The 25,010-nt window shown below is 49.1% G+C and overlaps 6 protein-coding genes across 6 annotated transcripts; 4 read left to right on the forward strand and 2 right to left on the reverse strand.

Moving 5' to 3' along the window:
- The first annotated feature begins 469 nt into the window (after nt 1-469).
- On the forward strand, nt 470-4,971 carry PHATRDRAFT_42638 (predicted protein). Its single transcript, XM_002176590.1, has 3 exons — nt 470-1,340; nt 1,433-1,518; nt 1,635-4,971. Exons 1-3 carry the CDS (start codon nt 649-651, stop codon nt 2,339-2,341), a joined length of 1,485 nt encoding a protein of 494 aa, XP_002176626.1. The 5' UTR covers nt 470-648; the 3' UTR covers nt 2,342-4,971.
- Nucleotides 4,972-9,743: 4,772 nt separating this feature from the next.
- Nucleotides 9,744-12,115, forward strand: PHATRDRAFT_53961 (RTX toxins and related Ca2+-binding protein; the record flags this gene model as incomplete). The annotated part of the gene is made up of 1 exon (XM_002176591.1): nt 9,744-12,115. One exon carries the CDS (start codon nt 9,744-9,746, stop codon nt 11,748-11,750), a length of 2,007 nt encoding a protein of 668 aa, XP_002176627.1. The 3' UTR covers nt 11,751-12,115.
- Nucleotides 12,116-13,331: 1,216 nt separating this feature from the next.
- Nucleotides 13,332-13,526, forward strand: PHATRDRAFT_8407 (predicted protein; the record flags this gene model as incomplete). The annotated part of the gene is made up of 1 exon (XM_002176592.1): nt 13,332-13,526. A coding segment is annotated over one exon (195 nt), but the record flags the coding sequence as incomplete, so codon positions are not given.
- A 2,728-nt stretch (nt 13,527-16,254) lies between these two features.
- PHATRDRAFT_42642 (predicted protein) lies at nt 16,255-18,441 on the reverse strand (the record flags this gene model as incomplete). Its single annotated transcript, XM_002177100.1, has 1 exon — nt 16,255-18,441. The coding sequence occupies one exon, from the start codon at nt 18,439-18,441 to the stop codon at nt 16,351-16,353; it is 2,091 nt and encodes a 696-aa protein (XP_002177136.1). The 3' UTR covers nt 16,255-16,350.
- Nucleotides 18,442-18,877: 436 nt separating this feature from the next.
- Nucleotides 18,878-22,603, forward strand: PHATRDRAFT_42643 (predicted protein; the record flags this gene model as incomplete). Its single annotated transcript, XM_002176593.1, has 1 exon — nt 18,878-22,603. One exon carries the CDS (start codon nt 18,878-18,880, stop codon nt 22,592-22,594), a length of 3,717 nt encoding a protein of 1,238 aa, XP_002176629.1. The 3' UTR covers nt 22,595-22,603.
- A 12-nt stretch (nt 22,604-22,615) lies between these two features.
- On the reverse strand, nt 22,616-24,158 carry PHATRDRAFT_42644 (predicted protein; the record flags this gene model as incomplete). The annotated part of the gene is made up of 1 exon (XM_002177101.1): nt 22,616-24,158. Exon 1 carries the CDS (start codon nt 24,023-24,025, stop codon nt 22,616-22,618), a length of 1,410 nt encoding a protein of 469 aa, XP_002177137.1. The 5' UTR covers nt 24,026-24,158.
- Nucleotides 24,159-25,010: the final 852 nt, after the last annotated feature.

The following is a 25,010-nucleotide window of genomic DNA, read 5'->3' on the forward strand; positions in this document are numbered from 1 at the left end:
TTGTATCGAACAGCGTGGATTGCAACCGACGGACAGTGACGGAACGAACACAATAGTAAGGTTGGCAACGGGAGACGAAGAAAGGATTCGTACGGTGTATGTACGTACCGTACCGAGGTGGTGTTGACTGTGAGACTGTTTGTTTGGTATTCCTGTAGACGGCTCCACGTGGACTCTCTAGTGTTGTCCGTGTGACTAACTGCAAGTCTCTGGGAGTGTGCGTATCGATGGACGGACCTCCAACGGGAATGTTGGTAGGGTATTTTGGTTCGGGTGTGTCGAGAGGTCCGACACCAATGCGCGCGCATTCCCGCCGAGCCGGAGCGACCGGACCCACTGGGCGTGGTTCTAGCTAGGGGAGGGGAAGGGGCGGGCACACGCCCAGCGCTTCCTCGGTTGCTCTCTACTGTGTAGTAGAGGGTAGAAACAAAAAGGCCGTGGCACACACTGTCACACACTCGGTTTCGTACACCGACGTGTGCCGAGCTAGCCCTTCGTCGCGCACCACTCGACTCGCGAGACATCTTGGAACTATAGCTTGTGCGTCATCTCTCTAGCGATAGTGTGTGTGTGTGGGAGAGAGAGTGCCTGTTCCGGCGTCCAGGGGGGGGATCCACGGTCATCTAACTGGAAAGAACCATTGTCGCAATGCCGGAGATGCCGTCGCCACCACCGCACGTGTCCGTGTTGACTGCGGGAGGTGCGGGTCAACGTCGGAGTACGGGGTCCCGCGACCTCGCCACTACCCTGTCGTCTCCCCCCACAGTCCGGACGTTGACGAAATCCATCCCGGCAGTAGCCAACGACGTGACCAGCGCCCACGCGCACTCACACCCACCTCCCACACAAGTCCAGAATCCCACCACACGCGATCCCCCACCACCGGAATCGCTCATTCTCGAAATGGAAGAGACGGAGGACGACGCGGTCGCCTCCACCGACGTCCACGACAATCCCTACGCCAAAGCCCAGTCTGTCTCGCCGTTTCGAGATATTCCGCTCTCGGCCTCCACCGCGGCACGCGCCGACGAATCGTCCTTCCACGCCGGTCACCTGCTCGAACATTCCAAATCACACGAACTCTTTTGGTTGACCGTATGTTTCCTCGGTATCATGGCCAGCTTCGTTTGCTACGGATTGCTGTTGGAGTACACCACGTCGGGAGACCGAGAATTGCACGAACTCAGCTTTCTCTTTGTCACCTCCGGCCTCTACACCCTCACGGCAGCCGCCGGACGATACGTACGGGACGAAACACCCTCCACCATTCCGCCAGCACGCTTCGCCATACTCGGACTCACCTCCATGGGATCCACCTTTTGCTCCGTACGATCCCTCCGGTACGTGGCACGGGAACAATATTCACTATTTGTGGCTTGCGCGCACACACACTTCCACTCACACACACAACCTTTCTACTTTTGGTACGCAGATACGTCATTTATCCCATCCAAGTGCTCGCCAAGAGCTGCAAACCGGTCCCCGTCATGATTATGGGAGCGTTCATGGGCAAACATTGTACGTGACCGCCAGAGCGAACGAACCGCTCACAAAAAGTCTACTGCCGAGTCGCCGGATGCTCATTCACAATACCCCCATTTATTTTTAACAATTTGCTTGTCACTGACACACAGATCCCCTCCGCAAGTACATTAACGTGGTCATGATTGTCGCCGGCGTTGCCCTCTTTATGGGAGGTGGCGACGGCGACAACAAGAAGAAGAGTGCCAACCAGAGCGAGGACGAAGGCTCGACCGCCCAACTTATTGGTATTCTCCTACTGTTCGTCAGTCTCTGTTTCGACGGTGGTACCGGGGCCTACGAAGACAAACTCATGAGCGTCCATTCCGTACAGCCCTTCGATCTCATGTACAACATACAACTCGGCAAGACCATACTCGCCGGCGTGGCACTTCTCGTACTTAATCAACTCCACATATTCCTACAAATGGTCCAAGACATGGGCTTTCTCCTCGTGGCACTCGGTCTCAGCGGCGCGCTCGGACAAGTCTTTATCTTTGTCACGATTGCCAAATTCGGAGCCCTAACCTGCAGTATCATTGGACTCGCCCGCAAGGTTACCACCCTCGTGGCGAGTATATACTTTTACGGACACGTCCTCAACGGCGTCCAATTCCTCGGATTGTGCATCTCCGTTACCGCCATGGTACTCAACTTTTGGGGTAAAAAGGGTGGGGGCGGGCATCACGCCGGTGGGCCGTCCGGAGCCGGCGCACCCTTGCACGCGGACACCGAAACGGAAAAGCTGGTCCGGGAAGACTCGGGCGACGCGCACGTGGAACTGACAGTGGCACCCCAGACTTCCAAAGAGTTGGTGTAGCAAAAAATCAGTGGCACGTTGTTTCCACGCTCCGTCGAATCACCGCACAACATACAGCACTGTCGACAATAATAATACATATATTTCTTTCCTTGTTTTGCGCATAGTATCCTCTGTTACGGTGATCAGAACGAATGCTGAATGCTTGATTTCATTTTAGAAGGTTACTCTGCCGTACTAATTTGTTCGGAGGGCGTGCGTCGAGTAACAAGAAACGGCTGGCTGCGCGTACCAAAGTTCCTTGGGAAGATGTATTTTGTGTAGCTCCTGTCGGTCCCCGCCTGCTGTCGCAACTGCGGGTGTTGATAAGGCGCGCACAAGTTCCGTATGCCTGTTGTTGGTTTAGTGGTGTGTAGAAATAGCTTGGTCATACCGGAACGATTCGATCGAAACTTAAAGTGGTCGTATTCCGCCACAGCAAGTTCTTGTCTATCCTTAATCTTCTTCATCCAGACCCGAGCAATGCAGGATTCTGGCGAAGGAGTTCAAATGTAAGGGAAAGTGGTAATTCATCCTGCACATGAGAGTTTCGCTTGCATTCCGTTGCAACTGCCGTCGCTTGGAGGAAGGGGTACAGCTTGGAAACACCATCGCGCCGTTGAAGTGATTCAGGGTTCAAATGTACAAGTCGCTGCAAAAGTTCAAGCATGCCTTGTAGTAAAGACTCTTTGGTGGATCGGGCTGGTCGGGAACACGCGCGAGCAAACGTGTCAACGACGTGATGGATAACCAGCCGACCACCGTTGTCGGCGACTCGAGCAGTTTCTGGACGTGACAAATCCAAGGCTGTCCGTAGGACGCCCAACGACTCCCGCAGCAGAATTCTAGCTGCGTGCGGCTCCCCTACGTTGTCGTCGCGAGGCCAGTCCCACGCATGCCAAACGCGGCTCGCGGCATAGTGGACCGGCAATCGACCACGATTGTCAACAACATCCAGTTCTTCCGGAAACATCGATGCAACAATATAGACAATGGCAGCGAGGCAACTTGGAGTGGCAAACGCTATGTGCACCAGAGTCGATTCGCCAATCGGAGCATTTCTGCGTCCCATTGTGGCGGCTTGCAACATGGAAACAACCTTAGTCCAGAACAAACTAACAACAACTTCCCGGCGATTCCAAATCGTTGTTGCTGGCGGTTCCTCCCCATAATTTACCATCCCCTGCCGAGAGTCGTATCTTGCACGAATAATGCGCAATACTTCGACAGACCGTTTTGCCCACTGCAAAGACTCCAAATCCCCCAAGACTTCTAGTGGTATGTGTCTCATCCGCAAAAAGTCCACCGGAGGGTCCATCCTCTTGATCAGTTGCAGATCCGAATCAAAATCGCCCTGCTCCAACGCAGTAAAGGCATCGTAGCGCGAAAGCATTTGTCCGTTGTATTCGTTAGACGGCAAGGCAATTTCTGTAGTAGTATCTGCACCCCGAACATCGATGACGAGCAAGGAGCTGACAAACCGCACCCATAGCCAGTGCAGAGGTGTCAAGCCGGACGCATCCCGCTTGAGCACGGCTTCCGGTGCGGCTTTGGCAATGAGTGCGACGGAGCGCGGTCGTTCGCCCCGCATGGCGCAAAAGTGGAGGGGATTCTCTCCCTGTGTATTGCTTAGGAAGGCAGCCTTGGTTGCCGGTGACGTCGCTTGGGCACGCTCCGTGTCGAGCAATAACCCAATGGTGTTGGTGTGTCGTCCGTGAAAGACAGCGGAATGCAAGGCCGTATACTGCCCTCGGTAACCGGTGAAAACACAACTAGCCGCTTGAGGACAATAGCGAAGCATACAGGCAACCATCTCGTAAATTTGACGCTCCACTAAAAAATCATCTTCGGCACCGAGTGAAGGAGCATAGATGTTGGCCTTGATAGCATACACGATAGGGGGCTCTTCGTATTCGCCCCGGTCCGGTATGATAACGGCCTCGGGACAAGATCGAACGAGCATATCGAGGATGGGTAAAAGATCACCTGAGTCGGACTGTAAGATATTTGATTGAAATCGTCGTCGGATCAAGAGGTGGAGAGGCGTAAATCCGTCAACGTCTTGTGACAAGGCTACTCTGTTACTTGGCGTCGCTGTTGCGGTATCACTACCTTGTTCCTCTTCTAGGGCATCGTCAGCCCTCAGCAAGGCGGCGATCTCGTTAGCCCCCATGCGTTCACAGACAATGGCTTCATGTAACGGAGATCCCCGTGAGTCCAACACGTGACGCAACTTGGAGGGTGCCGCGTGCAAAATCGCCTCCAAGCATTTCAAGGGCGCTCCCAGACGACACGCCAAGGCCAAGCATGAGGGGTCTACGTCCGCACGAGCCGCTTCCTCGGGGTAAAGCTGTACACGCTCCGTTGCTTCATCCCATAATGAAGCTTCCAATAACGCGCTCAGGTGAATGGGCTTATCTATCGTTGCTTTCATTGGGCAACGCCTTGCAGGAGCTGTGCCGCTGCTAGTGCTTTCCACTCGAGGACGTTTCGACGATCGAGATGTTGTAGGGAAGGATGGGATCTCCATCGCCCCTTTGGATCCTGAACTATCCACTTGGTATCAAAGGCGTGGATTGTACAACAAACACCCCGTGGATGGATGGATTGACTCGCGCTTCAATCCACTGTTGTGGTAGGGCAACGCAGAGGTATCCGCATGTTGTTGGATGCGGGTGCTGCGGCAAGCCAGAGAAAGCAAAAGAGCAGAAACACAAGAGATAGCTTGGACCTCCAGCAGGGTGGGTCCAGGTCTTGGCGGGGAACATAGAATGAATGGTTTCTATAAATACAAAGAAGCCAAGCAGAAATGTCGATTTATCAACCAATATGACGTGGTGGAAATCATTGATTATTTAAGAAGGACAGCAGCTGATTCGCGTCAAAATAACCTAAATAAGAAGGAGTTTGTGCGAACGTACTTTGCGTGCGATTGTATTTTCCGAGGCCGATGAATCCGTTCGAACTTCCGAAATTTTCACCAATCAGAGTCATCGAAAGCATCGCTTGTTCCGAAGATATACGACCGCGACCCTCTCTCGACGGAGGAGCCCTCTCCCCTGCGGCTATACGGTAGTTTCATCGCAAGCTACCGTCTCACTCTCCCAACTTTCCGGAAGGATGGAGAATGACATAGCCAAGTAGTGGCAGAAAAAGCTGGAGACGATAAAGTAGAGACTATGTTTACCAATAGCCAGCAATCTACAACGTCCACTCCACATTCTGTCATCTTGTATACAGTGCAACTGCAATTTAGAGTAATCCTATGGATAACGATAGGCTGGTGCTTTTAGCATGCAATCACCAAGAGTAGCCCTGAATTCCTGTTCAATGCAGGTCAATTGAAAAATGCTTGAAGGAGGAATATTGAGAACTTTCCTTCTATTTACGCGTCTGCTAAGCGATTCCGAGCCATAGTCGTTGCCCTATGCTTTCGGGATCGCAATCTACCTCGCCGGCTTTTGTCCTCCGTGTCATATGTTGGGATCAATCGGCGAATTTTCTGCAACGGGCTGGTGTCTTTGGATGGTCTACCCGCATCGACTTGTTTTACTAAAGTTAAGCCGGAACGCTCACTGTCCTTCGGTAGCTTGGCGATACTGGTAGCCACAAGCGCCTGAGCTTCGACGGATGCGTGAAGCTTTTGAGATACATTGATTGCCAACGAAACTTCTTTCAACGTATGACTCAAGCGGATTAGGTTTGCTGCATTGGTTTCGGATATCTGGTAATTGCCCAAGAACTGGACAAGCTGCCAAATGAATGCCTCGCGACTGGGAGCGGTTTCTAGTCGACACAGGGAACCATAGTCAAAACAATCTTCATAGGTCAAAGCATCAGGTTTCTGCGTGATTCGTGTACTTTTCTCAGATATATTCTTCTGCTGCTCAATCAGCATCATATGATGCCGCTCAATTTCAAATAACTCCACGCTCCTCCGAAGCATGCTCTCTAGTGGTATAAGAGCCCCATTAAACGAATAAGATTCTTTCACATCTGATTCCCGGGATTTTGAATCGATTTCCCTCAACGTACTCGCAAAGATAAAGTAAAGATGATGTGAGTTTGCCACGAGCAATCTGATCTGATCCGAAAGTCCTCTGGTTGTGGAAATACCGGTTCCTCGATTATGCTCAGACCGCATAGCTGTTTGACAAGAAAATTCAAGCAATTCGATGACATGAAGCATCTTTTCAACTGCGGCAAAGCTTGCGACCCTGTCATCCTTATGGCTAAGGAAAGCAACGTTTCGCCAAGCTTTGAGAGTGTTCACGAAAACTGCTGGAGGCAGAAACACGGTGACCTCTCTCTTTCGTTGGGCTTGCTCAAATTGACCGCAATACTGTTTTAAGCTTGCTAGACATCTCCTTGCTAAGTCCTCAATCTCTTCTGCCAAAATTCCACTCACTTCGCCATTATCTCTAAGCGAGAGGAGCTCCTCTTGTCGAGCAATGCGACTAGCAATCAGGGCGTCGATCATTCGTCCGTCAGGTCTCACTGCGGGGTTTTTTTTGCCAAAATCATAAAGGCGATCCACCCAACCCTGTACCTTACAAAGACTTTCAGAGTCTTTTGAGTAGAGCCATGCGGCAATAATTGGGTGAAAAGTCTGTAGCCTTGGCTGGTTTTGCACGTCTTCAAAATCGTTCAACAGCTCTTCTGCTATCGCTTCAGCGCGAAGCAGCCCAGCACGTGTCCCGGTCCTGACCCAACCTTGAATCAAAGCTTCGTAACTCTCAATGTTTGGTTTCGTGTCTGCTTCCATTTTCATCCCTTCTATCCACGAGGCCATTGCCCTAGCATTCGAAAGTAGAGGCGACTCTTCGTCCAAAAGCTGAAAACCATTGGAGAACATTTCTTCGTAGGCATCCCACTCTATACGTCTTACGTACGGGCGTGATCCACCGCTCCATCGCAACGGTGTGTTGTAGACCTGAGTGTCCGGCTTCAAGGTTGGATCATCTGGATGCTCAACATAAAGTTCCTTCATCCGCTCAATACAGAGACGCGCAAATTCTACATCAAAAACATCTTGTTCACCTTGTATAGTAGGTCGGTAGGCCGAAGAAGACAAAATTGCCAAAAAGCTCCAACGATTGGGTTGAAAACTATCATCGGTGTTATCGTAACGTCCACTTACACCGCCAACCTGCGCCCAGAGCTGAATTAATATATTGATTGTGTTGATGTCAGGCTTTGGTACCACGGCCAACTTCCTCTGCTTTAAGCCGCTCATTCTGTTCACAAGACTTTCTGCTTTGAGGGCTACCGCTTTCGGAGTGGGTCCCTCTAGGCATAGCAAAAGCGAGTTGAATGCTCCAACATCGGGATGAGCGTATTTCGTGTTTTGAAGTATATCCATAACTCTATAGGCAACTCGTTTGACCCCAAACGTAGAGTCAGAAAAGGGTTTGCTCTGATTTGCTTTGGCTAGTGATGATAGCACTGACTTCCCCGCATGCAAAAGGCTAGACGAGTCTCGTCTTGGCAGAAACACTCGATGTAAATCTTTCTTGGCCCACCCTCCTTGCAAAGCGCGATTGGAGGCAATCCAGTGTTCAGCTGCGCGAACGGCTAGCGAAACATCCTCCTCAAAAGAGGTCGGTCTAGGACAACCACTAGCTTTCCTTGTGATGCTGTCCAGTGTCGCGTCATTCAACGCAATTGGTGGACTTCCTCCACTCCTTGGGAGGTGACGAATTACGAGTTCGTGCTTGTCTTCAATCTCCTCAGAGTCTACCCACGTAGCGTCTGCTGAATAATTAGGTATATGGTTTGTCTCTTCGTCTCCAGATCTGGCAAGAGAAGTCGTCCCGCGGATTGGATCTTCGTAATGCGATTCAGAGAGAGATTCACCGAGATCTCGAAGCTCTTCCATCGGTCTCACTTCAGAAGCCGATGTGTATGCAATTTGAACATCTGTTGACTTTTTCCAAGCAGACGGATCTTCTTCACACAGACGCGGCTCAGTAACGCCCAACTTTTGGAACTGAATAACGTCCATAGCTCTAGCTGCCGCAGCATGGCAGGCAGCCTGTTTGCGTGCATAGTAAACACGACCGGTATCGGGGTCGATACAATGACCCGAGCTGATAGTGCCGCGGTGGACTCCCGAGGGATACGTTTCTTCTGGTGAAAGGGGGCACTGAAAGTCAACCGTCCACCATACCTTGCCATCGAAACTCTTGCTCTCGGCAACCATCCTTTTAGAGAGAGCTGTATTGACGCCAAGCTGATCGGAGTAATAATTATGTAGTGCGCTGATGGGAGGAATTTCTTGATTGAAGAAAGGATCAACCCCAGCATCATTGCTTGTATCGTCGCTATCCTCCATCCCGTCAGGGTCTTCGTCATCGGCTACAAACGACAGTTTATCGTCAATATGATCCGAATGATCTACGTTCATGTCCTCAGCATCGTCGTTCTCGTCGGATGAAAGCGTACCCAGGCTTCTGGTTGAAAGTTTGTAAAAGGAAGCTGTTCGGTGAAACGTGTCGTTCCTCTGATATATTTCAGAACATGACAACGAATTGAGCAGTCGCCGCCTGCTCGTATTGCGTTCCAAACTGTAACTACTCCATCTGACGGGGGGGCAGTGCCGTAAAAGTGATCTATGAACAAGCCTTTGTGTGAGACAGTTTACTCTGACTCTTTGATAGCGACAAAGTAAACTATTCATCGTAAAAACACGAAAAGTAAGAGATGCTGGAGGTGGCAATTCGAGTTCCTTCCCATGGTACAGAATAGGAAGCTTGGTCGTCAAATTGATCAAAGTGGTTTCTGTTGCGCTGAAGGACGATTGACGGGGAAACAAACATTCCCGTGGTGAGAGCAAGTTTGTCTGTCTGTCGTCCTTTACAAAAATATGATTAACAGTGAACCTCGCGGTTTCGTACATCCGGGGTCTTGTTGCACTGGTTTTTCCAAAAAAAGTTGTATTTTCTTTTTTCGCTATCGAATTAAATCGCTTATTGACAGTAATCTGTTCTGTGTAGACAGTCACGGTCCCAATGGAATTCCTGCTGAATTTCCTATAATTTTTTTGGATGCAATCATCTTATTGATAGTCTTTTTAGCTGATTTGGAATAGCAATTTGGATTGCAATAGCCGTCGTCGGAATCTGAATTTCATGACATGGAAGATTACCGGGATAAGGTACGTGCCGATAATGCACAAGGTCCAACGGTAGCCAAAGTCGATTTCATCCCACATCGCCCTGCAAAATCGTGAATAGCAGATCTGACAACGTACGACCCCTGATTCGAGGCACCCGAGAACAAACTGGACGAAGTGGCTGATTGCTTGACAGTCAACGCAACTGGATACCAGAGAGACAGTAACTCTGAACCAGTTTTCATTTTATAGCAAAGACCAAGCTCGCAAGTGGAAGGGTCCACGTCAGAATTAGATCGCTTATACGCCATGGCAGTATCGATGAACGCAACTCCCGAAGAAGAGGAGACGCCGCCGCCAAAGTGGAGGAGAAAGGAAGAGGAGGAAGAGGACGTTGGATGCCAGCCTGTTGGCTCATGCCCTCATGGATCCGTCGGGATCATGGCGATCCTTGTGTCAACTGGTCTTTTCTGTTTGTCCGCTGCCGCAGCTGGTAGTTGTACCTTTGTTCTCGTCGACACCGTCGAAAGAAATGGTTTAAGCTTCGAAGATCGTAGAATAGGGCTGTATCGGTTTGAAGATAAGCGTACAGACTCCTCCTGTTTATTTTGGACGTCTGGTGAGAACGCCGATCGTGTGTACAATAGTCACTGGAGTGCTGCTCGTGCCCTTGTCTGGGCCGCCTTGATCCTAACGCTCGTGAGCGCAGTCTTTCTATGCAGTGCCAGCTGCTACGCGCATCCCAGAAAGCTCTTCCAATCGCTCTCTTTTTTATTTATTTTCAACTCTACGCTGTTTGGGATGTCCTTCATCGTCTTTGCGTCAGACATTTGTCAAGAAGCTGGATCTTGTGCCATGAGTACTGGAAGTATAATGATGGTTGCAGTTGCGGTTCTCTGGTTATTGACGTCCTTACTGCTGCTCTATATTCCTTCTTATTATAAGAACCCGCGCTCTCCAAGGGAGAAGCCTCGGATTCAATTTAATTCGACACAAAAAATCTGGTGTATGGCTGCCTTGATTGCTGTCTTACTTATCGGACTAGTCAACGGTTTAATAATTGGACAAAGCGATGGTTTCTCTGAGAGGAATGGAACTGATGTTGTCTCATCACCAGTCCCGGAGATCTCCAGCCCTCCGCCAAAAAGTTTTCCAGGCTCCTGGGATACTATTGCCATTGTTCCTGGCGGTTACCAAGGGAACGCCATTTCACTGGCTCCTGGTGGGCGGGCAATCGCGGTGTCTACTTCGTACAATCCAGGCCGTCTCTCGTTTTTCTATCAACCTGAAAATAGTCTTACGTGGACAGTCCTGGGTGAGACGGGAGGACACATCGGACCGCCGAGTTTCGGTAGGTCCCTCGCGCTTTCCGATGTTGACGTTTATGCTGTCGGTACTCCAGATTTTGCTGTTGATGGAGTAGCATTTGGACGAGTGGATGTTTGGTTCTATGATCGTGACGCAGAAGCTTGGTTGATAGACGGTTTACTGATTGGCAACAAGCCAAACTTTCATTTCGGCAGCGATGTGGCGATTACGGCTGGTGCCGACTATGCGGCAATTACTTCAACTTCTATGGAAGACGGCGCATCGGCGGTCCAAGGCTATGCATATAGCGAAGAGTTGTCGTGGGTTCCTATCGGCCAGGAAATTTCCCTTCTCCAGTCCAGTCCGGCAACAAGTGGTTGGAATGCGACTTCGTCATTGATTATTTCTCCATCGACTGGGGTGGTCACATTGTCGATCGGAATTCCTATTCAGGATATTGGAGGGATGGTTATCGTGTGGGATTACCAGCCTGCAAATGATGTATGGGTACAGAGGGGCTCGACTATTGATGCGAATGCTGTCGCCAGCTCAGACGACGGCGACGACTTTGGATATTCTGTTGCTTTAAGTGAAGATGGCAACGTTCTCGCCGTGGGTGCCCCCCAGGGCGGAAACAAATCGACGGGTAGCGGTGGTCACGTACGAATCTTCTCATTCCAACCAGGGACATGGCAGCAAGTTGGGCAAGATTTGACTTGTGGATTGAACGCAAGACGTTGTGGGGAATCCGTTAAACTGACATTTGATGGAAAGATGGTTGTGATTGGAGACTCTGGGTTTGATGGTGGTCGTGGACGCGTTATTGTTTATCAGATTGACGATTTTGCGGGCGAGTGGTATCAGTTCGGACCCGTCATTAACGGGGAATCTTCTGGTGGTGTTGGCGCAAAAGTTTCGATTTCTCGTTTTGGAGAACTTGTGGCCTACACTGATGCTACCGAGGGCTCCAGAAAGGGCGTGTTGGTAGAATACAACCCAGAGGAATAGCTTCAATTAGTCATTGTCCATCGATGTGACGGTCTGCAGAATTTATGTGCGTACTTTTTTGTCGGCGCTGCTACTTTCTGATCTTATTGCGCACGCAATTGCTTTACGGTATCTGTATCGTTGGTGAGTTGGAACTCTGCTGTGGTCCTTCACAGATGCATACCGATCAACTGTATAGACATGATTGTTCCCCCAGAAAGCGAGGCAATGCTAGTATCGAGTGGCTAGCCATGTGGGTCCGACATTCCCGAAGACTCGACAAATGACGCACTATTTGCCTTAATGAAGTTCGAGCTGCAAGATTATGTGTGTGTTTTCCATTGGATTGACACATATGTGATGCCGATTAAGGCCTTCACTGATGCATGCAAATCAACTGTTACCCAACACAAACTCACAGTCAACCACAATGCTGGTGTCGATTGGCCAGCCATTTTGGAGGTCCGAAATACCTGAAGACTCGACGAATAACGCTATGTTGGCCTTATTTGTTTGAGCTTCGAGATTATGTGAGTATTTTCCACTCATATTAGTTCACACAGTTGTGGTACCAACACTTTATATGTAGGAGCTAGTATAGGTTTTGCTAGTAAGGTTACTTTGATGGTTGGCTTTATTCCGTTAGCTTAACATGTTGGTTTATGGACAACGTACCTCTCTCTAGCTAGAGCTAGTCGTGTAAAACCCCAAAACCCGAAATCAGGCGCTTTTCTTTCACCGTCAATCACCATTTGCAAAAAAGTCTCGGATGGAGGCGTGACGAAAATTCTTTTCAAATGTTTCCGGTATCCTTTTCGTTTCAGGACGACATTGAATGCCAGCATGAACTTTGATTCTGACGACACTAATAAGTGTATCCTCGAAAAGGAGAACAGGACGATGACAGAGATAGAAGGGGAGGAGGAGCCTTTCGTCCCGGCGCCGCAGTCATGGTTCGAAGAAGAGCAACCAGTGGATGATGCGTCCGGTGTTGATACTCGTGTACGAAGTCCGAAAGAGTTGCCTTTGGAAAACGGAACATTGACTGACCATTGCGTTTTCGAATCTCGCCAAACACCCACACGAAGCTTTCGCGACAGGACTATGGAATCGGCACGTCGTAAACAAGTCGTGGTTCGCCAGCAAGATGTGGGATCGCCACTCCCATCACCGTCTTGGAACGAAATTTCGTCCCAAGTGCTACCTTTGGCAGCAAAGGAGCTGCTGACGAGCAGCTTCCAGAGGATTTGCTACTTATCGCGGAAGACATATTACAAAGGTTTGTGGCATCGACAATACAGTGAACTAGGCAACAACACGGGAGGGTATTTTCGGGATTCCGATACCTTACCGCACTCTGTAACAAACCATGACAATGTTGCGGACGGCAACAGGGTGCTGCCGAATTTACCGCCGTTTTCTTGCTTGCCCTGGGTGGATCGTCAGCTAGTAAAGGAATGGAGAACCTACATCCCACACGATGATGATACCACGGATCAAATATACGGTGACGAGACGAGCAAACGTGATAATTGTAGTTCCGACGATACGGAAGAAGACGATTTTGCCCGTGCTCGCACTCTAGTACCAGTTGCTGTTGATAGACCTCAGTGGTGTGAAGCCGAAAGTTGCCACGAATGTCGCAAGGTTTTTGGACCTACTCGGCTGCGGCACCACTGTCGACTGTGTGGACACTCATATTGTCAAGCACATTCGAGTTTGCAACATCGCTTGCCCCATTTGGGATACGATCCAAATGTGCCGGAGCGAGTTTGTGGTCGTTGCAAGCGGCTCTTATTGGCGCAGAATCTCGCTGAGCGGGTGGCTTGGCGACGGGCCCGATGTCGTGATTATTTGGAAGGAACTTTGACCCCATACTTCGAAACAGGCGTTGATACTTTGGAAGACGTTGCACTACGAATCACACATGCGGCTCTATCCATGGCTAAGTCAATACCATTGGGAGCACAGGCGACAGTAGCGGTTGAAACAGTCGACGTCTTGCGGAAACATGGTTTGAATGGAATCTACACCATCATGCTGCGTCAAGAGTTCCTGGCGGCGGCAGACTTGCTACGTAAGGCGTTGGGGATCAATAGGACAGCGTGGCCTTTAAGTGTACACGAGTTGAGTGCTGCGATCTTTTACGCATTAGCACAGCACCGAGCTATGAGGGGAATGAATCCGGAACGAGAAGAATGGAGTCACAGAATACGGTTGACTAATGTACCTCTTTTTCCTGGAGGTGCTTTGCCACCGCTGCAAATTGCTGATGATGCGGCTATACTCCCAGAAATTTCAGCATCATCAGTGCGCCTTGGTGATAACTCGGGCTCTTTAAAGATACCAGTAGATAGTACTGACTTCGAAACCAGGTTGCGTGATGAAACATATCAAGTCGAGCCAGTTTGCGATAGCATTTCGAACTCAACATTGGCTTCTCTCATCTTCTACGCTCCAATTGCTTTGAATTTTATCTATGCAACGAAAGAAGTAGACATGCAGCTCTTAGCCGCGCAACAAGGCTGGAGATTAGTGTATGCCTATTTGGAGCAAGAAGTCGGCCACAAAGATTCCGATCGCCCGGCGTCTGCGTTATTTGTCCATGAAGACCAAAAGATTGCCTGCATTGCAGTACGAGGCACTGCAACGATTCATGATATTGTAATGGACATTCGACAAATTCCTGTACCTTTCCCCGAGTCAGATGTTGAGCAGACGAGGGAAGGAGATTGGACAGCTATTTCTCGCGGACAGGGACTAGCAGTGTGCGGAATGGCAGGAGCTGCCGCGAACCTGTACAGAGAGCATATTGACTCTCTTTTGCTGCTCGCCAAGCAGGGCTATCGCATTCGATTGACTGGACATTCGTTAGGGGGCGGGGTGGCGACTCTTCTTGGTGTGCTGTTGCTTCGGGAGTTGAAACGGCTCCCTGAAGTCGACGCAATGGACGTTCCTCTGCGTGTCTACTCGTATGGGCCGACTGCTTGTGTAGATGCACAACTTGCTGACTTCGTAAAACCATTTGTGACAACAATCATTCACCACGATGATGTCGTTCCGCGTATGACGCCAGAGAGTTGTCGAGGCTTGCTGAAGCATTTATTGCACATTAGGGAGACCTGGGTCAAAGATCACTTGGAAAACGACATTTTGGCTATCACAAATAGAGCCAAGACTGCATGGGCGCCCAGGTTACGCAGCGGTTTCACGATGGGTAACTCGTCGGTATCAAACAATGGCTGCTATAGGTCCTCTTCTTCTTTGAAGCGTTACTATCGGAAGCAAATGAAGCGCGGTAAGGATACACTTCTTTTGATAAAAGAGAAGCTGATTGGTGAAGAAGACGCTGAGGACTCAAAGCTAAATGAAATTGATTTGGAGCAATCAAAGGACGTTATCGCTAGCCTTTCCTTAAGTGAGGGGAATGAAACTTTGCCTGGGGCCTGCATTGAGAAGAACAATCAAAGCAATGTTGCTAGGCATGAAACAAAGATGCTTGTGGATTATCTTGGTGACGTGGACAGCGAATCTGAAGGTGTCGTTATTGATGGCGATGAGTTCTTCGACACAGAAGATCTGATTGAAAGCGAAAGCGAGTCCGAGGATTCCAGACGTGTCTCTGACGATCCCATTGCCCAGTCAATGCTGGAGGAAAGAAGATCGCAGCGCGTTGGTACCGACTCAACAGGTATCTCAAATTCTCAGTTTCCTACGCTAGTTATCGCAGCTTTTGAAAATGCTGACAGCGTGAGCCAGACTTTTGCAGAAGTGCATGATGACAGGGAAGTTGACGATGGCCCCGGGGCTGTCATTCTCGAGGACAGCCCTTTACCCCGCCTATACCTTCCAGGGAGAATTGCACACGTTTACTCTCATCGTGGCGTATACAAAGCAGCATACGTCCCACGTACGTTTCTCGCAATACGTGGAATCAGTTTAGCGGGCAACATGTTGAGTGATCATAAAAGTGAAGCATACTATAAGGGCCTGTTGGAAGTGCGATCAGTTAGGCAAGCAACGGAGGACCCCCCTCGATGGACCGCTTTTGACGCGGACAACACATGGTACGCTTATGATTTTGGCAGATGCGGGTAAAAAGGTAGATGTCACTCACTTGCTAGATTTTCTTGTAGCTCATGTTGCGCCAACCGTTTTACTTGGGCGAGCACATCGGATAGTGAGGCGCAGGAAGCTAGAGACAAGCACAATTGTAGAAGTTGCGGAACACTGGTTTGTAATCCATGCTCTTTGAATAGAATTCCATTGCCATCGATTGGTTTAACGGTGCCGACTCGTGTCTGTGACCGATGCTACAACGACATCGACGGTATGCTCACGGGCCCGAAGGGTATGACCAGTAGTTATCTGGACGATTCTGGCATACGAATTGGGGAGCTTGAAATGGAAGATGCTTCAGTGACAGTTGGAACACGCCCGGAGCGGCAACGTATCCGACGGAGTACAGTTGTGGACGAATTAGCAAACCGAATCCATTCTTCTCCATTAATCTGCTCGTAAAGCATTTTGTCGTCTTTGCCCGATTCTTTAAGAGTACTGTTCACTTAGATTGGTTCAAGTATTCCGGCGAAAAAGTAGTTGCAGCCATTAGACACGATTCCTATCCAATTTTGGTTCCAACCCAAAATACGCTTCCTGTCTGGCAATCTTCCGACGCTTTCATCCAGCCTGCTTCTTGCACGTCTGACCATCCCATGGTCGCTTTGGGATTTGATTTGACTTTACGCTGTTGATGAAGCTGGGCAGCAACACCGTAGGACGGTTGCAAGGCAACCATAATAACTGTGTTCGTTAAGGAACGCTTTGTCAGCAATCCCGATAGTGTCGAAATTAATATTGACGTGGCCGAATCGTTTTCAACTGACCAGTTCGCCCACACCATTCGTGCACGGCGTTTAGGACCCGCCAACCAGGCCGCAACGGCTTTGTGATTCCAGTCTTCGATGCTCTCACATGCCAAGGCGTGTATCGCATTCGGTTGCGAGGTCACATGTGTTTGCAACCAGGATGACGGCCCTATACAAACTGTTGTTTCGTTCTTGGCCATGGAGCTCAGCTGATTCCGATGTGTCTTGTCAGGCACACCAAAAGTGGATCCTTGCACGGCTCTACGCACGGCAAGCTCTAAGGCTGCAATTGCATCTTCTTCGCTACAATGCGATTGATCTGCCTGCTGGATTTGACGTTGAAGTAGTTGAGCGGTTAAGTGTCGGAGGGAATATTTGAAACGACCATGCGTCGGTTGAAAGAGGAGTGCTGTATCAACAATCCGGCGGTGTACCCAACGGGTCGCACGTAGATCGTTTTCCAATGAGTGTCCGATTACAATGTCGCCGTCTTGAATATTTCGTAGTAAGTAATCTTGAACATCTTCAAGCGTGAAGGTGACGTCTTTCAAAAGTGCCGGTGTCATGCCGGAGAACTGGGTCAAGTAATTTGTGATGGTGTGCTTCGGTTTTACGAGCTGATCCCACACCACTTTAGTTTGTACGTGACCTTCTTCGGTTACTGATTCCACCTTTACAATAGTGATACGAGCCAGTTCGGAAGCGTTTTTACTTGTCACGACCATTTCACAATCCATAGCAAAAATACCTCGCCGATGTGACGAAAAAGGCGAAGGGGCTTCCACAACCGGGATTGCGGCTTTGACGACGGTTGTCCCCACGTACGGGGGTAACCCATCCGTTTTTGTTGCGGAGGTACATGACAGCCCATTTGGATCATAGGTTCCTGGGCTTCGTTCCATGCTGGTAGACGGCGATGCCGCTTCACACGCTGATGAGTCTTGCGACGGCAGAACAACAGTTGTATGGGTGCTTTCGTTGACGACTGCGAGGGCCGGGTAGTCCTCACGTTGCCAATCATCATCTTTTACCACTAGATCGTTCAGTAGATTGTAAAGATGCTGGAGAGAAGTGACTTTGTTTGGCGGGAGGCATGTTGGCTTGGGATCTGGTGCATACATGAGCACGTCAGTGATAGATTTGGGAAAATTATTTGTGAACCAACGAGTGGGCGATTCCGTCGCAAGGCAGGATTCGTTTTCTCGTAAGCACTGGCGGATTGCTTGTTGACAAGCGAGAAAACGTGAAACGTCGTGACAGTGTATTTCTAGCACAGCGACGTGCCTCGCTGCTGCTGCATTATGTAGTGTGACCCACTGCGGCAGTTTGAATCTGTTCTGATCCTGTACGTTCGCTTGTGTGATCCTACATTCCGATACATGCTTGCGTTTCCGACTGGTTTCTGCAGTGTCATTCGGCAAAGTATCTGTCGCAGAGTCTGTACGGTTCTCGGAGCTGGAAATATCCCCGCCGCGTTTGTGCGGTTGTTGCTCAATAAGGCGCCGCAATACCGCGCGAACATCCGTACCTTCGACACGCTCCCGCGCCTTCCCGCTCCTCCACAAAACAGACGGCCCCAATACGAAAGCGTTTTCGGGTATTAGAGACGCCGAAGACTGCTTACGACGGAGCTCCATCAGCTCCTCCCAGTCCATTGCTTGGCAGATGCCGCTTTCCGCGTTGGCTTGGACGGATTTGGCTCGCTTGACAAGCTTTTTCAAACGACCCTTTTCTACTTTGGTCAGAAGCGTCGTAGAATTCTCCATAGGCGATGCCGATTCCTTCGATCTCAAGGACTCGGCGGAATCGATTTCGGAAGTTGCCGTGCATAGTACTTCCTCCATGGTCGGTAGCTGTCTTCTCTCGAGAGGTCACACGTTTCATTCGAGTGGGGTGAGTGGTTGTGTTGTGGAGTTTCGTGACGAGATAAACCTTGTATCCAATGAAAGTGCCGAGCTGGAACTCAGGAATTCCGGTTAGGATTATCCCTTCTTTAAGCATATTTGTCACACAGATATTTATGATTTATCGAACAGGGTTCTGGTTGGATAATCAATCGTACATCCAAATTCATCCAAGCCACTCTCAGTCAGAACCGACTTGGAACTCGGAGGGCGCGTTTCTCTGTAGTCACAGTCGCCTTCTCGCGACGGACACATTTTTTGGAGTTTGGGACTACCTACCGTTGTCAGCCTCCAGCACTGCTGCACGTGGAAGACGTACAATTCCTCCCATTTCATCTCACCAACAACGTGATTCACCGAACCAAAAGAAGGAAAAATGCAACGAGCAAAGAAGAATCCCGCCAGTAGCGTGAAAGTCCGTTTCGACGGACTCGACGTGACGGCCATGGTGTCGCACGTACAACGCCGCTTGCTCGGACGCAAAATTATCAACGTCTACGATGGCGACAACGGCGAAACGTACGTCTTCAAGCTGGATAGTAGTGGTGGGACTACTATCAGCAACAACAACAACAACACTAGCAACTCTAAAGAGTTCTTGTTACTGGAGTCGGGAATTCGCTTTCACCCGCTGGAGCATTTCGAGTCAAACTTGCCCATGCCGACACCGTTCTGTGCCAAGCTGCGCAAGCATTTGCGGGGACTCCGACTGGAGCAAATATCGCAAATTGGGACCGATCGAGTGATACTCTTGCAATTTGGTTCCGGAGCTTCCCGGCACGCTTTGATACTGGAACTGTACGCCAAAGGAAACATTATCTTGACGGAGGGGATTCATTACACCATACTGGCACTTTTACGATCGCACGTCTACGAAAAGGATCAGGTCGCCGTCCAAGTTGGACAGGTCTATCCTGTTACGTATGCCACATCGGTACAAAAAGACAACCAAACCGTAGCGAATGCTGTTGCGGCTACCGATACTCAACCCGAAAACGATCCGTCACCAACTTCTAGAATCATGGACACTGCATGCGCTGCCAAAAACAAAAATGGTATTCTAAATATGTCGATTGAGGAGATTCAAGCATCCTTGGCGCTGCTACTCGAGCCGGCACCGGTATCAGCAACGACCAAAAAAGGGAAAAAAGGAAGCCCGCTCAACTTGAAAACGCTCTTATTGCAACCCCAATGGGGTGTCTCTCAGTACGGACCCGCACTACTGGAGCACTGTATTTTACAGGCAAATCTGCTACCGCATGCATCGATCAAGGAGACCGTGCTGCAGGCGGCTGATTGGGAACGACTGCAAACATCGCTAAGCGAACAAGGTCCTGCCATCATGTATAATCTACACTCGGCAGCGATCGACACGCCCGGCTACATTCTTTATCAACCTCGCGTGGAGGAAGATATCGTTAACGGCAAGCCGCATTCTGAAAATCTGTCGTCGGCAGTTGCAGTCGTGGCCAAAGAATTAGCACACGCTGATAAAGTACTGCTCGAATTCCAACCCCACTTGCTTGCCCAACACCAGAATTGTCCCCGGTTGGAGTACAAACACTTCGGCGCCGCCGTGGCTGACTTTTTCGCGCATATGGTTGCCCAGAAACGCCTTCTCAAGGTCCAAGCCTCGGAAATGGCCGTCCAAGAAAAACTGCGGAAAGTACAACAAGATCAAGCCGATCGCGTGATGGCTTTGGAACGCGACCAGCAAACGCTACAAGCTTATGCCCAGGTAGTCAAGAACAACGCGGAAAACGTTGACAAGGCCTTGCTAGTGATAAACTCAGCTTTGGATAGTGGTATGGATTGGGATCAACTGATTGAACTTGTGAGTGTTGAACAGGCAAATAGAAATCCGATTGCTAATTTGATTGTCCGCTTGGAATTGGAAAATGAAATCATGATACTACGACTGCCTCGAGACCCGTTCGACGAATTGTCTGACGTGTTGAATGTGAATGTGTCGTTGAAAGATTCGGCGCATGCCAACGCCAGTGCGCTGTTTGCAAAGTATAGGGCATCCAAGGAGAAGACACAAAAAACTCTTGAATCGTCAAGTAAGGCTTTACAGGCGGCCGAAGAAAGCGCCCAACGGCAATTGATCGAAGCCCAACGACGCACGAAACAAACTGTCGCTGCCGTCAAGCGCAAGCCAGCTTGGTACGAAAAGTTTCACTGGTTTGTCACTAGTGACAACTATCTGGTGCTAGGCGGTAAGGACGCCCACCAGAATGAGTTGTTGGTCAAACGATACTTGCGGGCCGGGGACGCTTACTTGCATGCTGAAGTGCACGGAGCTGCCTCGTGTATTCTTCGTGCTAAACGTCGACGACTCCCGAACGGAGCCACCCAGAGTATACCCTTGTCTGACCAGGCCCTGCGGGAAGCGGGCAACTTTACAATTTGCCGGTCTTCAGCATGGGCGAGCCGCATGGTCACGTCCGCTTGGTGGGTGGAATCGCACCAAGTATCCAAAACTGCACCGAGTGGAGAATTCTTAACCGTAGGGTCATTTATGGTACGAGGTAAAAAGAATTTCTTGCCTCCGAGTCCACTAGAAATGGGCTTGGCCGTGCTGTTTCGGTTAGGCGACGACGATAGTATTGCCAGGCACAAAACCGAACGTAGAGACTTTGCCCTGATTGAGTTAGAGAATTCTAGCGTGGATGTGCTCGACGCCGTATCGTCGTTTCAGATGGAGCCGAAGACAAATATTGAAGGTCAAGAGGCTACGACACACAGAGACACAACAGAGCACGAAGGATCCGATTTAGTATCGGATGAGGTCTGGATGACGCTTCCGAAAGTCATCGTCTCAAACAGCACGTCTAGCGCTGAAAATCTGATCAACGATCCTACGCGCGACGACGGTAGTTGTGGAAGCGATGGCAACGAAGAAGCCAAGAAAGGGTCGACCACAAACGAAGGAAATGGACGCCGTACAAAAAAGGGCCTTTCGGTCAAAGAAAGGAAGCAAATGAAGAAATACGGTTCGCTCGGCGAAGCTAGGAAGTTGCACTCAACAGTTGCAGTTGACAAGTCATCCACAGAGGATACCCACGGTCAGCAGCCTGTTTTGCCCTCCTTGGACGGCCTCATTGACGCGAGCAAACTGAAGAGAGGCAAGCGAGCGAAAGCGAAACGTGCCATGCTAAAGTATATGGATCAGGACGACGAAGATCGAGAGTTGGCGATGCTGGCACTGCAAGGAGGTGAAGGAAAAAATCGAAAAAAGGGCAAGAATAAACGCAGCCAAGGACCTGTGTCAGCAGCGCAAAGTCAAGTCGCAGGAGAAACTGCTGCATTATTAGTAAGAGATACGTCCGAGACCATTGAACAGCTACCCGGTCAAGTCGTATCTATTTTGCAAGAATGCCTAACTGCAAACAATGGACTAGGCAAGCATAACGAAGCGATTCGCTGGGATAAACTTGACTCCGACACTGTGGAGCAGCTTGTTGCGCTAGAGTCCTTGGACGCGCAAGTAGCTGCCGCAACACGTCTTTTGAATTTAAAAACGAGTACTCGAGTGGACAACTTCTCAGCGAGTTTAGGTGGTATTATTCGTACTATTCGAAAATACGGATACAGTTGTCTCGATGATGAAAAGACCGAAGTACTAGAAAAGCCAAAAAGGAAGACGAAAGCGCAGAAAGATGTTGAAAGTACACAGTGGAAGCAAACAATGGAAGAGGAGGGAGTTGTTGGTAGCGACCTGGATGAAGATGCGGTCGATGATACGATCGAGCTGAGCAAGTTATCTGGAATGCCTCAAGCGGAAGATCTTGTTCTCTATGCAGTACCAGTCTGCGCACCTTACCAAACTCTTTCAAAGTACACATATCGTGTCAAACTCACACCTGGTAGCACGAAGAGAGGAAAGGCTGTCAAGCAGTGTGTGGACATGTTTTTAAAGAACATGGTTTTGAAAGAGCCTTCCGCCTCGGAGCATTGTACAGAACTCATCAAGAAGCTCGGAGACAACGATTGGGTACAAGTTATTTGTGCAGATGTAAAAATATCTGCACCGGGGGCTAGCAAGACAGCGAAGAAGCACAGAGCAATCACTAAGAAGAAAAACAAATAGTGAATACTTATTTGTGACAGATTATGGCTGAGAATTTTTTTTGTTGGTTGCCGACGCTTCCTTTGTGAATTTCGGAAGACACTCACAGAACCATGAGCTGCAACTGTCGTCAGTTTCTGGGGTATTATCTGGCTTATTGCTAGCCACAACCACCTGCATGGCCCCAATCGCTTCTATGAGAGATACTTCCACGTCCTGTTGCGTATCTACTGGAATCACGTAGTCCTGAATCTCAGCAAGACGCTCCTCCACATCAGAGAGCCTCCTCGCTTTCTCAATTGTCTCAGCTTGAATATTGTCTCTAAGCTGTCGTGTGCCCTCCAAACTTGCGAGACGTAGCTCTAACGAACGAACCTCCTCCACAGAGATTGTTCCGGAAATGGTAGGTGTATGTAACTGTAAGACCGTGTTGTCGATCGAATTACATATATTCTCGGAGCAGCTTTCTCGGGAGATCGCCTTAGGATTTTGATTTTCCCGTTTGAGTTCTTGATTCTCCTCGCAAAGGGCTTTCACGGTTGATCGGAATACTCGAAGTTCAATTTCATTTTCGATAATCTGAGTTGCGAATGCATCATTCTCAAGTTGAAGTTGGCTAAGTTCTTCTTGTAGTGCTACTCGATCACTGTTTGACTTGAGAAGATTGCCGACCCGTTCCTTAAGAAAAGCGATACTGTCCAAGTGCTGTTGTTCACGCTCTTTAAGTACTTCCCTCTCTTGAGCTAACTCAATAAATTCGTATTCGAGGATTTTGAATTCGCGCTGTTGGGTCGAACTTGCAATGGCGAGGCTCTGCAGCGAGTGTTTGAGCGTTAGGATCTTGTCCAAGTCTGATCTTACTATTTGTTTCGAAGTAGATAATCCCTGGTCTTGAATATCTAACTGTAAGTAAGGCGATTTTGTGGCGGTATTACATGTCAGCGTTGTCGACGCTTCTGATGCAGCAGACGAACGAGATAGATCTGTATTACTTTGATCCAATGGAAAAGTCAGGGGTTCTGATGACAACGAGCGAACCGGAGGAGGGGATGGCTGAGGCCGGAAAAACATTCCAACGGCTCCAGCCATCTGTGGATGAGACACATCCAGACCACCATGACAATTAGCCTCAACAGACTCATCATAGAGCTTACCAAAATTTGTTATATCTTCCGTGAATTCAACCGCTGGCATCTTTACCGATTCTCTGGCCCGAATGGAGGCGGTGACCACACCCTGAGTATCGATGCCATCCTGAGTAAGGGAAAAAGAGGCTGTAGAATCATCAGATTCGTACAACAGCTCCTGTTCTTCCGGCTGGGAAACCTGTAGAGCTTTGTCCGGCGTCAGAAAGAGTACCCTGTAAGCGCCTTTATCATTGTTAGATGCGAGTGAGCTCTTTTCCAAGGACAGCACTGATTCTGGAGATCTGGCCTCGCTCAAACTATTCATTGTTGTTTGAGCAAACGAGCGAAGTGAGCATGAACGCGCTTTCACTGTACCATGCCGTCGATTGTCGTTGAATGATACTTAAAAGCAACACACTAGAACAATCTTTCAATAATTAGAGAAAGAGATACAACGTCCGAAGCAGTTAGCATTAACAGGGAAAACCGAAGGTGCAGAAATACACCCAGCTCGGTCCCACTAACTTTAAAGGCAAGTATTTTCTTCTGAGGTGCGGGACACCGTACAAACGAATTTGACGAAGTGTGGTCATTCCATTGATTTTGCAAGGCTCAACTGAGCTGTCTTGTTCACTTGTGCAGCATCCCTTCATATGAACAAAGGTTTCGTAAAATGTACCATGACAGTATCTTGAACCTTCAAATGAGAGCAAGAAAGATAAGCTGCCGCTTATCATTTTTTTGCCATCTTGCAGACAAATCTGCTTATATTGTATACAAGACATGGCTAGACAACAGACAAAAAAAATCTAATTATAGAATCGTTTACAGTTTCAAAATCAATTCTATCCATTTCCGATGTCGTCGAGAGACAACCAGTTCGAAATAAGCGAATGAGGATTTTCCTTTTAACAGTAGTAGCTGGAAATTCAAAGTTATTTATGAAGAAAATTCGCTATTTAGGATGAGCAGGGGTGAAATTTTCGCTATTTGGGAAAAATCACACTGATTCTAAGTGTTTTTACTCTCGCGGGAAAAACCTTTTAAGTAATCGTTTTAGTTAAGAACAGCCCCATATCCTAATCTTTGATCACAAGGATTGTTTTCATGTGTCCGAAATCTCTTCGGCGGCTTGCGAGTAAACGCTGAGCCCAATCCCCTTACTCTCAACGCCTTGCGTTGCTTTCTGCTCTTTCTCCTTTTTGTCGCTGCTGCCCAATACCTCAGCCAGTGTTGTACTTCGCGTCGTGACAAAGAAAGAGTTGGCTGCTGGGTGGAAAGTCAAAAATTTCATGGAGGGAACTGCTGAA

The sequence above is a fragment of the Phaeodactylum tricornutum genome, chromosome 1, assembly GCF_000150955.2.
Source record: "Phaeodactylum tricornutum CCAP 1055/1 chromosome 1, whole genome shotgun sequence".
In the NCBI taxonomy this organism is placed as follows: domain Eukaryota; phylum Bacillariophyta; class Bacillariophyceae; order Surirellales; family Neidiaceae; genus Phaeodactylum; species Phaeodactylum tricornutum.

Excerpts from the sequence above, each read along its gene's own strand:
- PHATRDRAFT_42638 (XM_002176590.1), top strand. The coding sequence starts at position 649 with ATGCCGGAGATGCCGTCGCCACCACCGCACGTGTCCGTGTTGACTGCG. Across the intron at positions 1,341-1,432 it reads TGCTCCGTACGATCCCTCCG|ATACGTCATTTATCCCATCC; the intron begins GTACGTGGCACG and ends TTTGGTACGCAG. Across the intron at positions 1,519-1,634 it reads AGCGTTCATGGGCAAACATT|ATCCCCTCCGCAAGTACATT; the intron begins GTACGTGACCGC and ends ACTGACACACAG.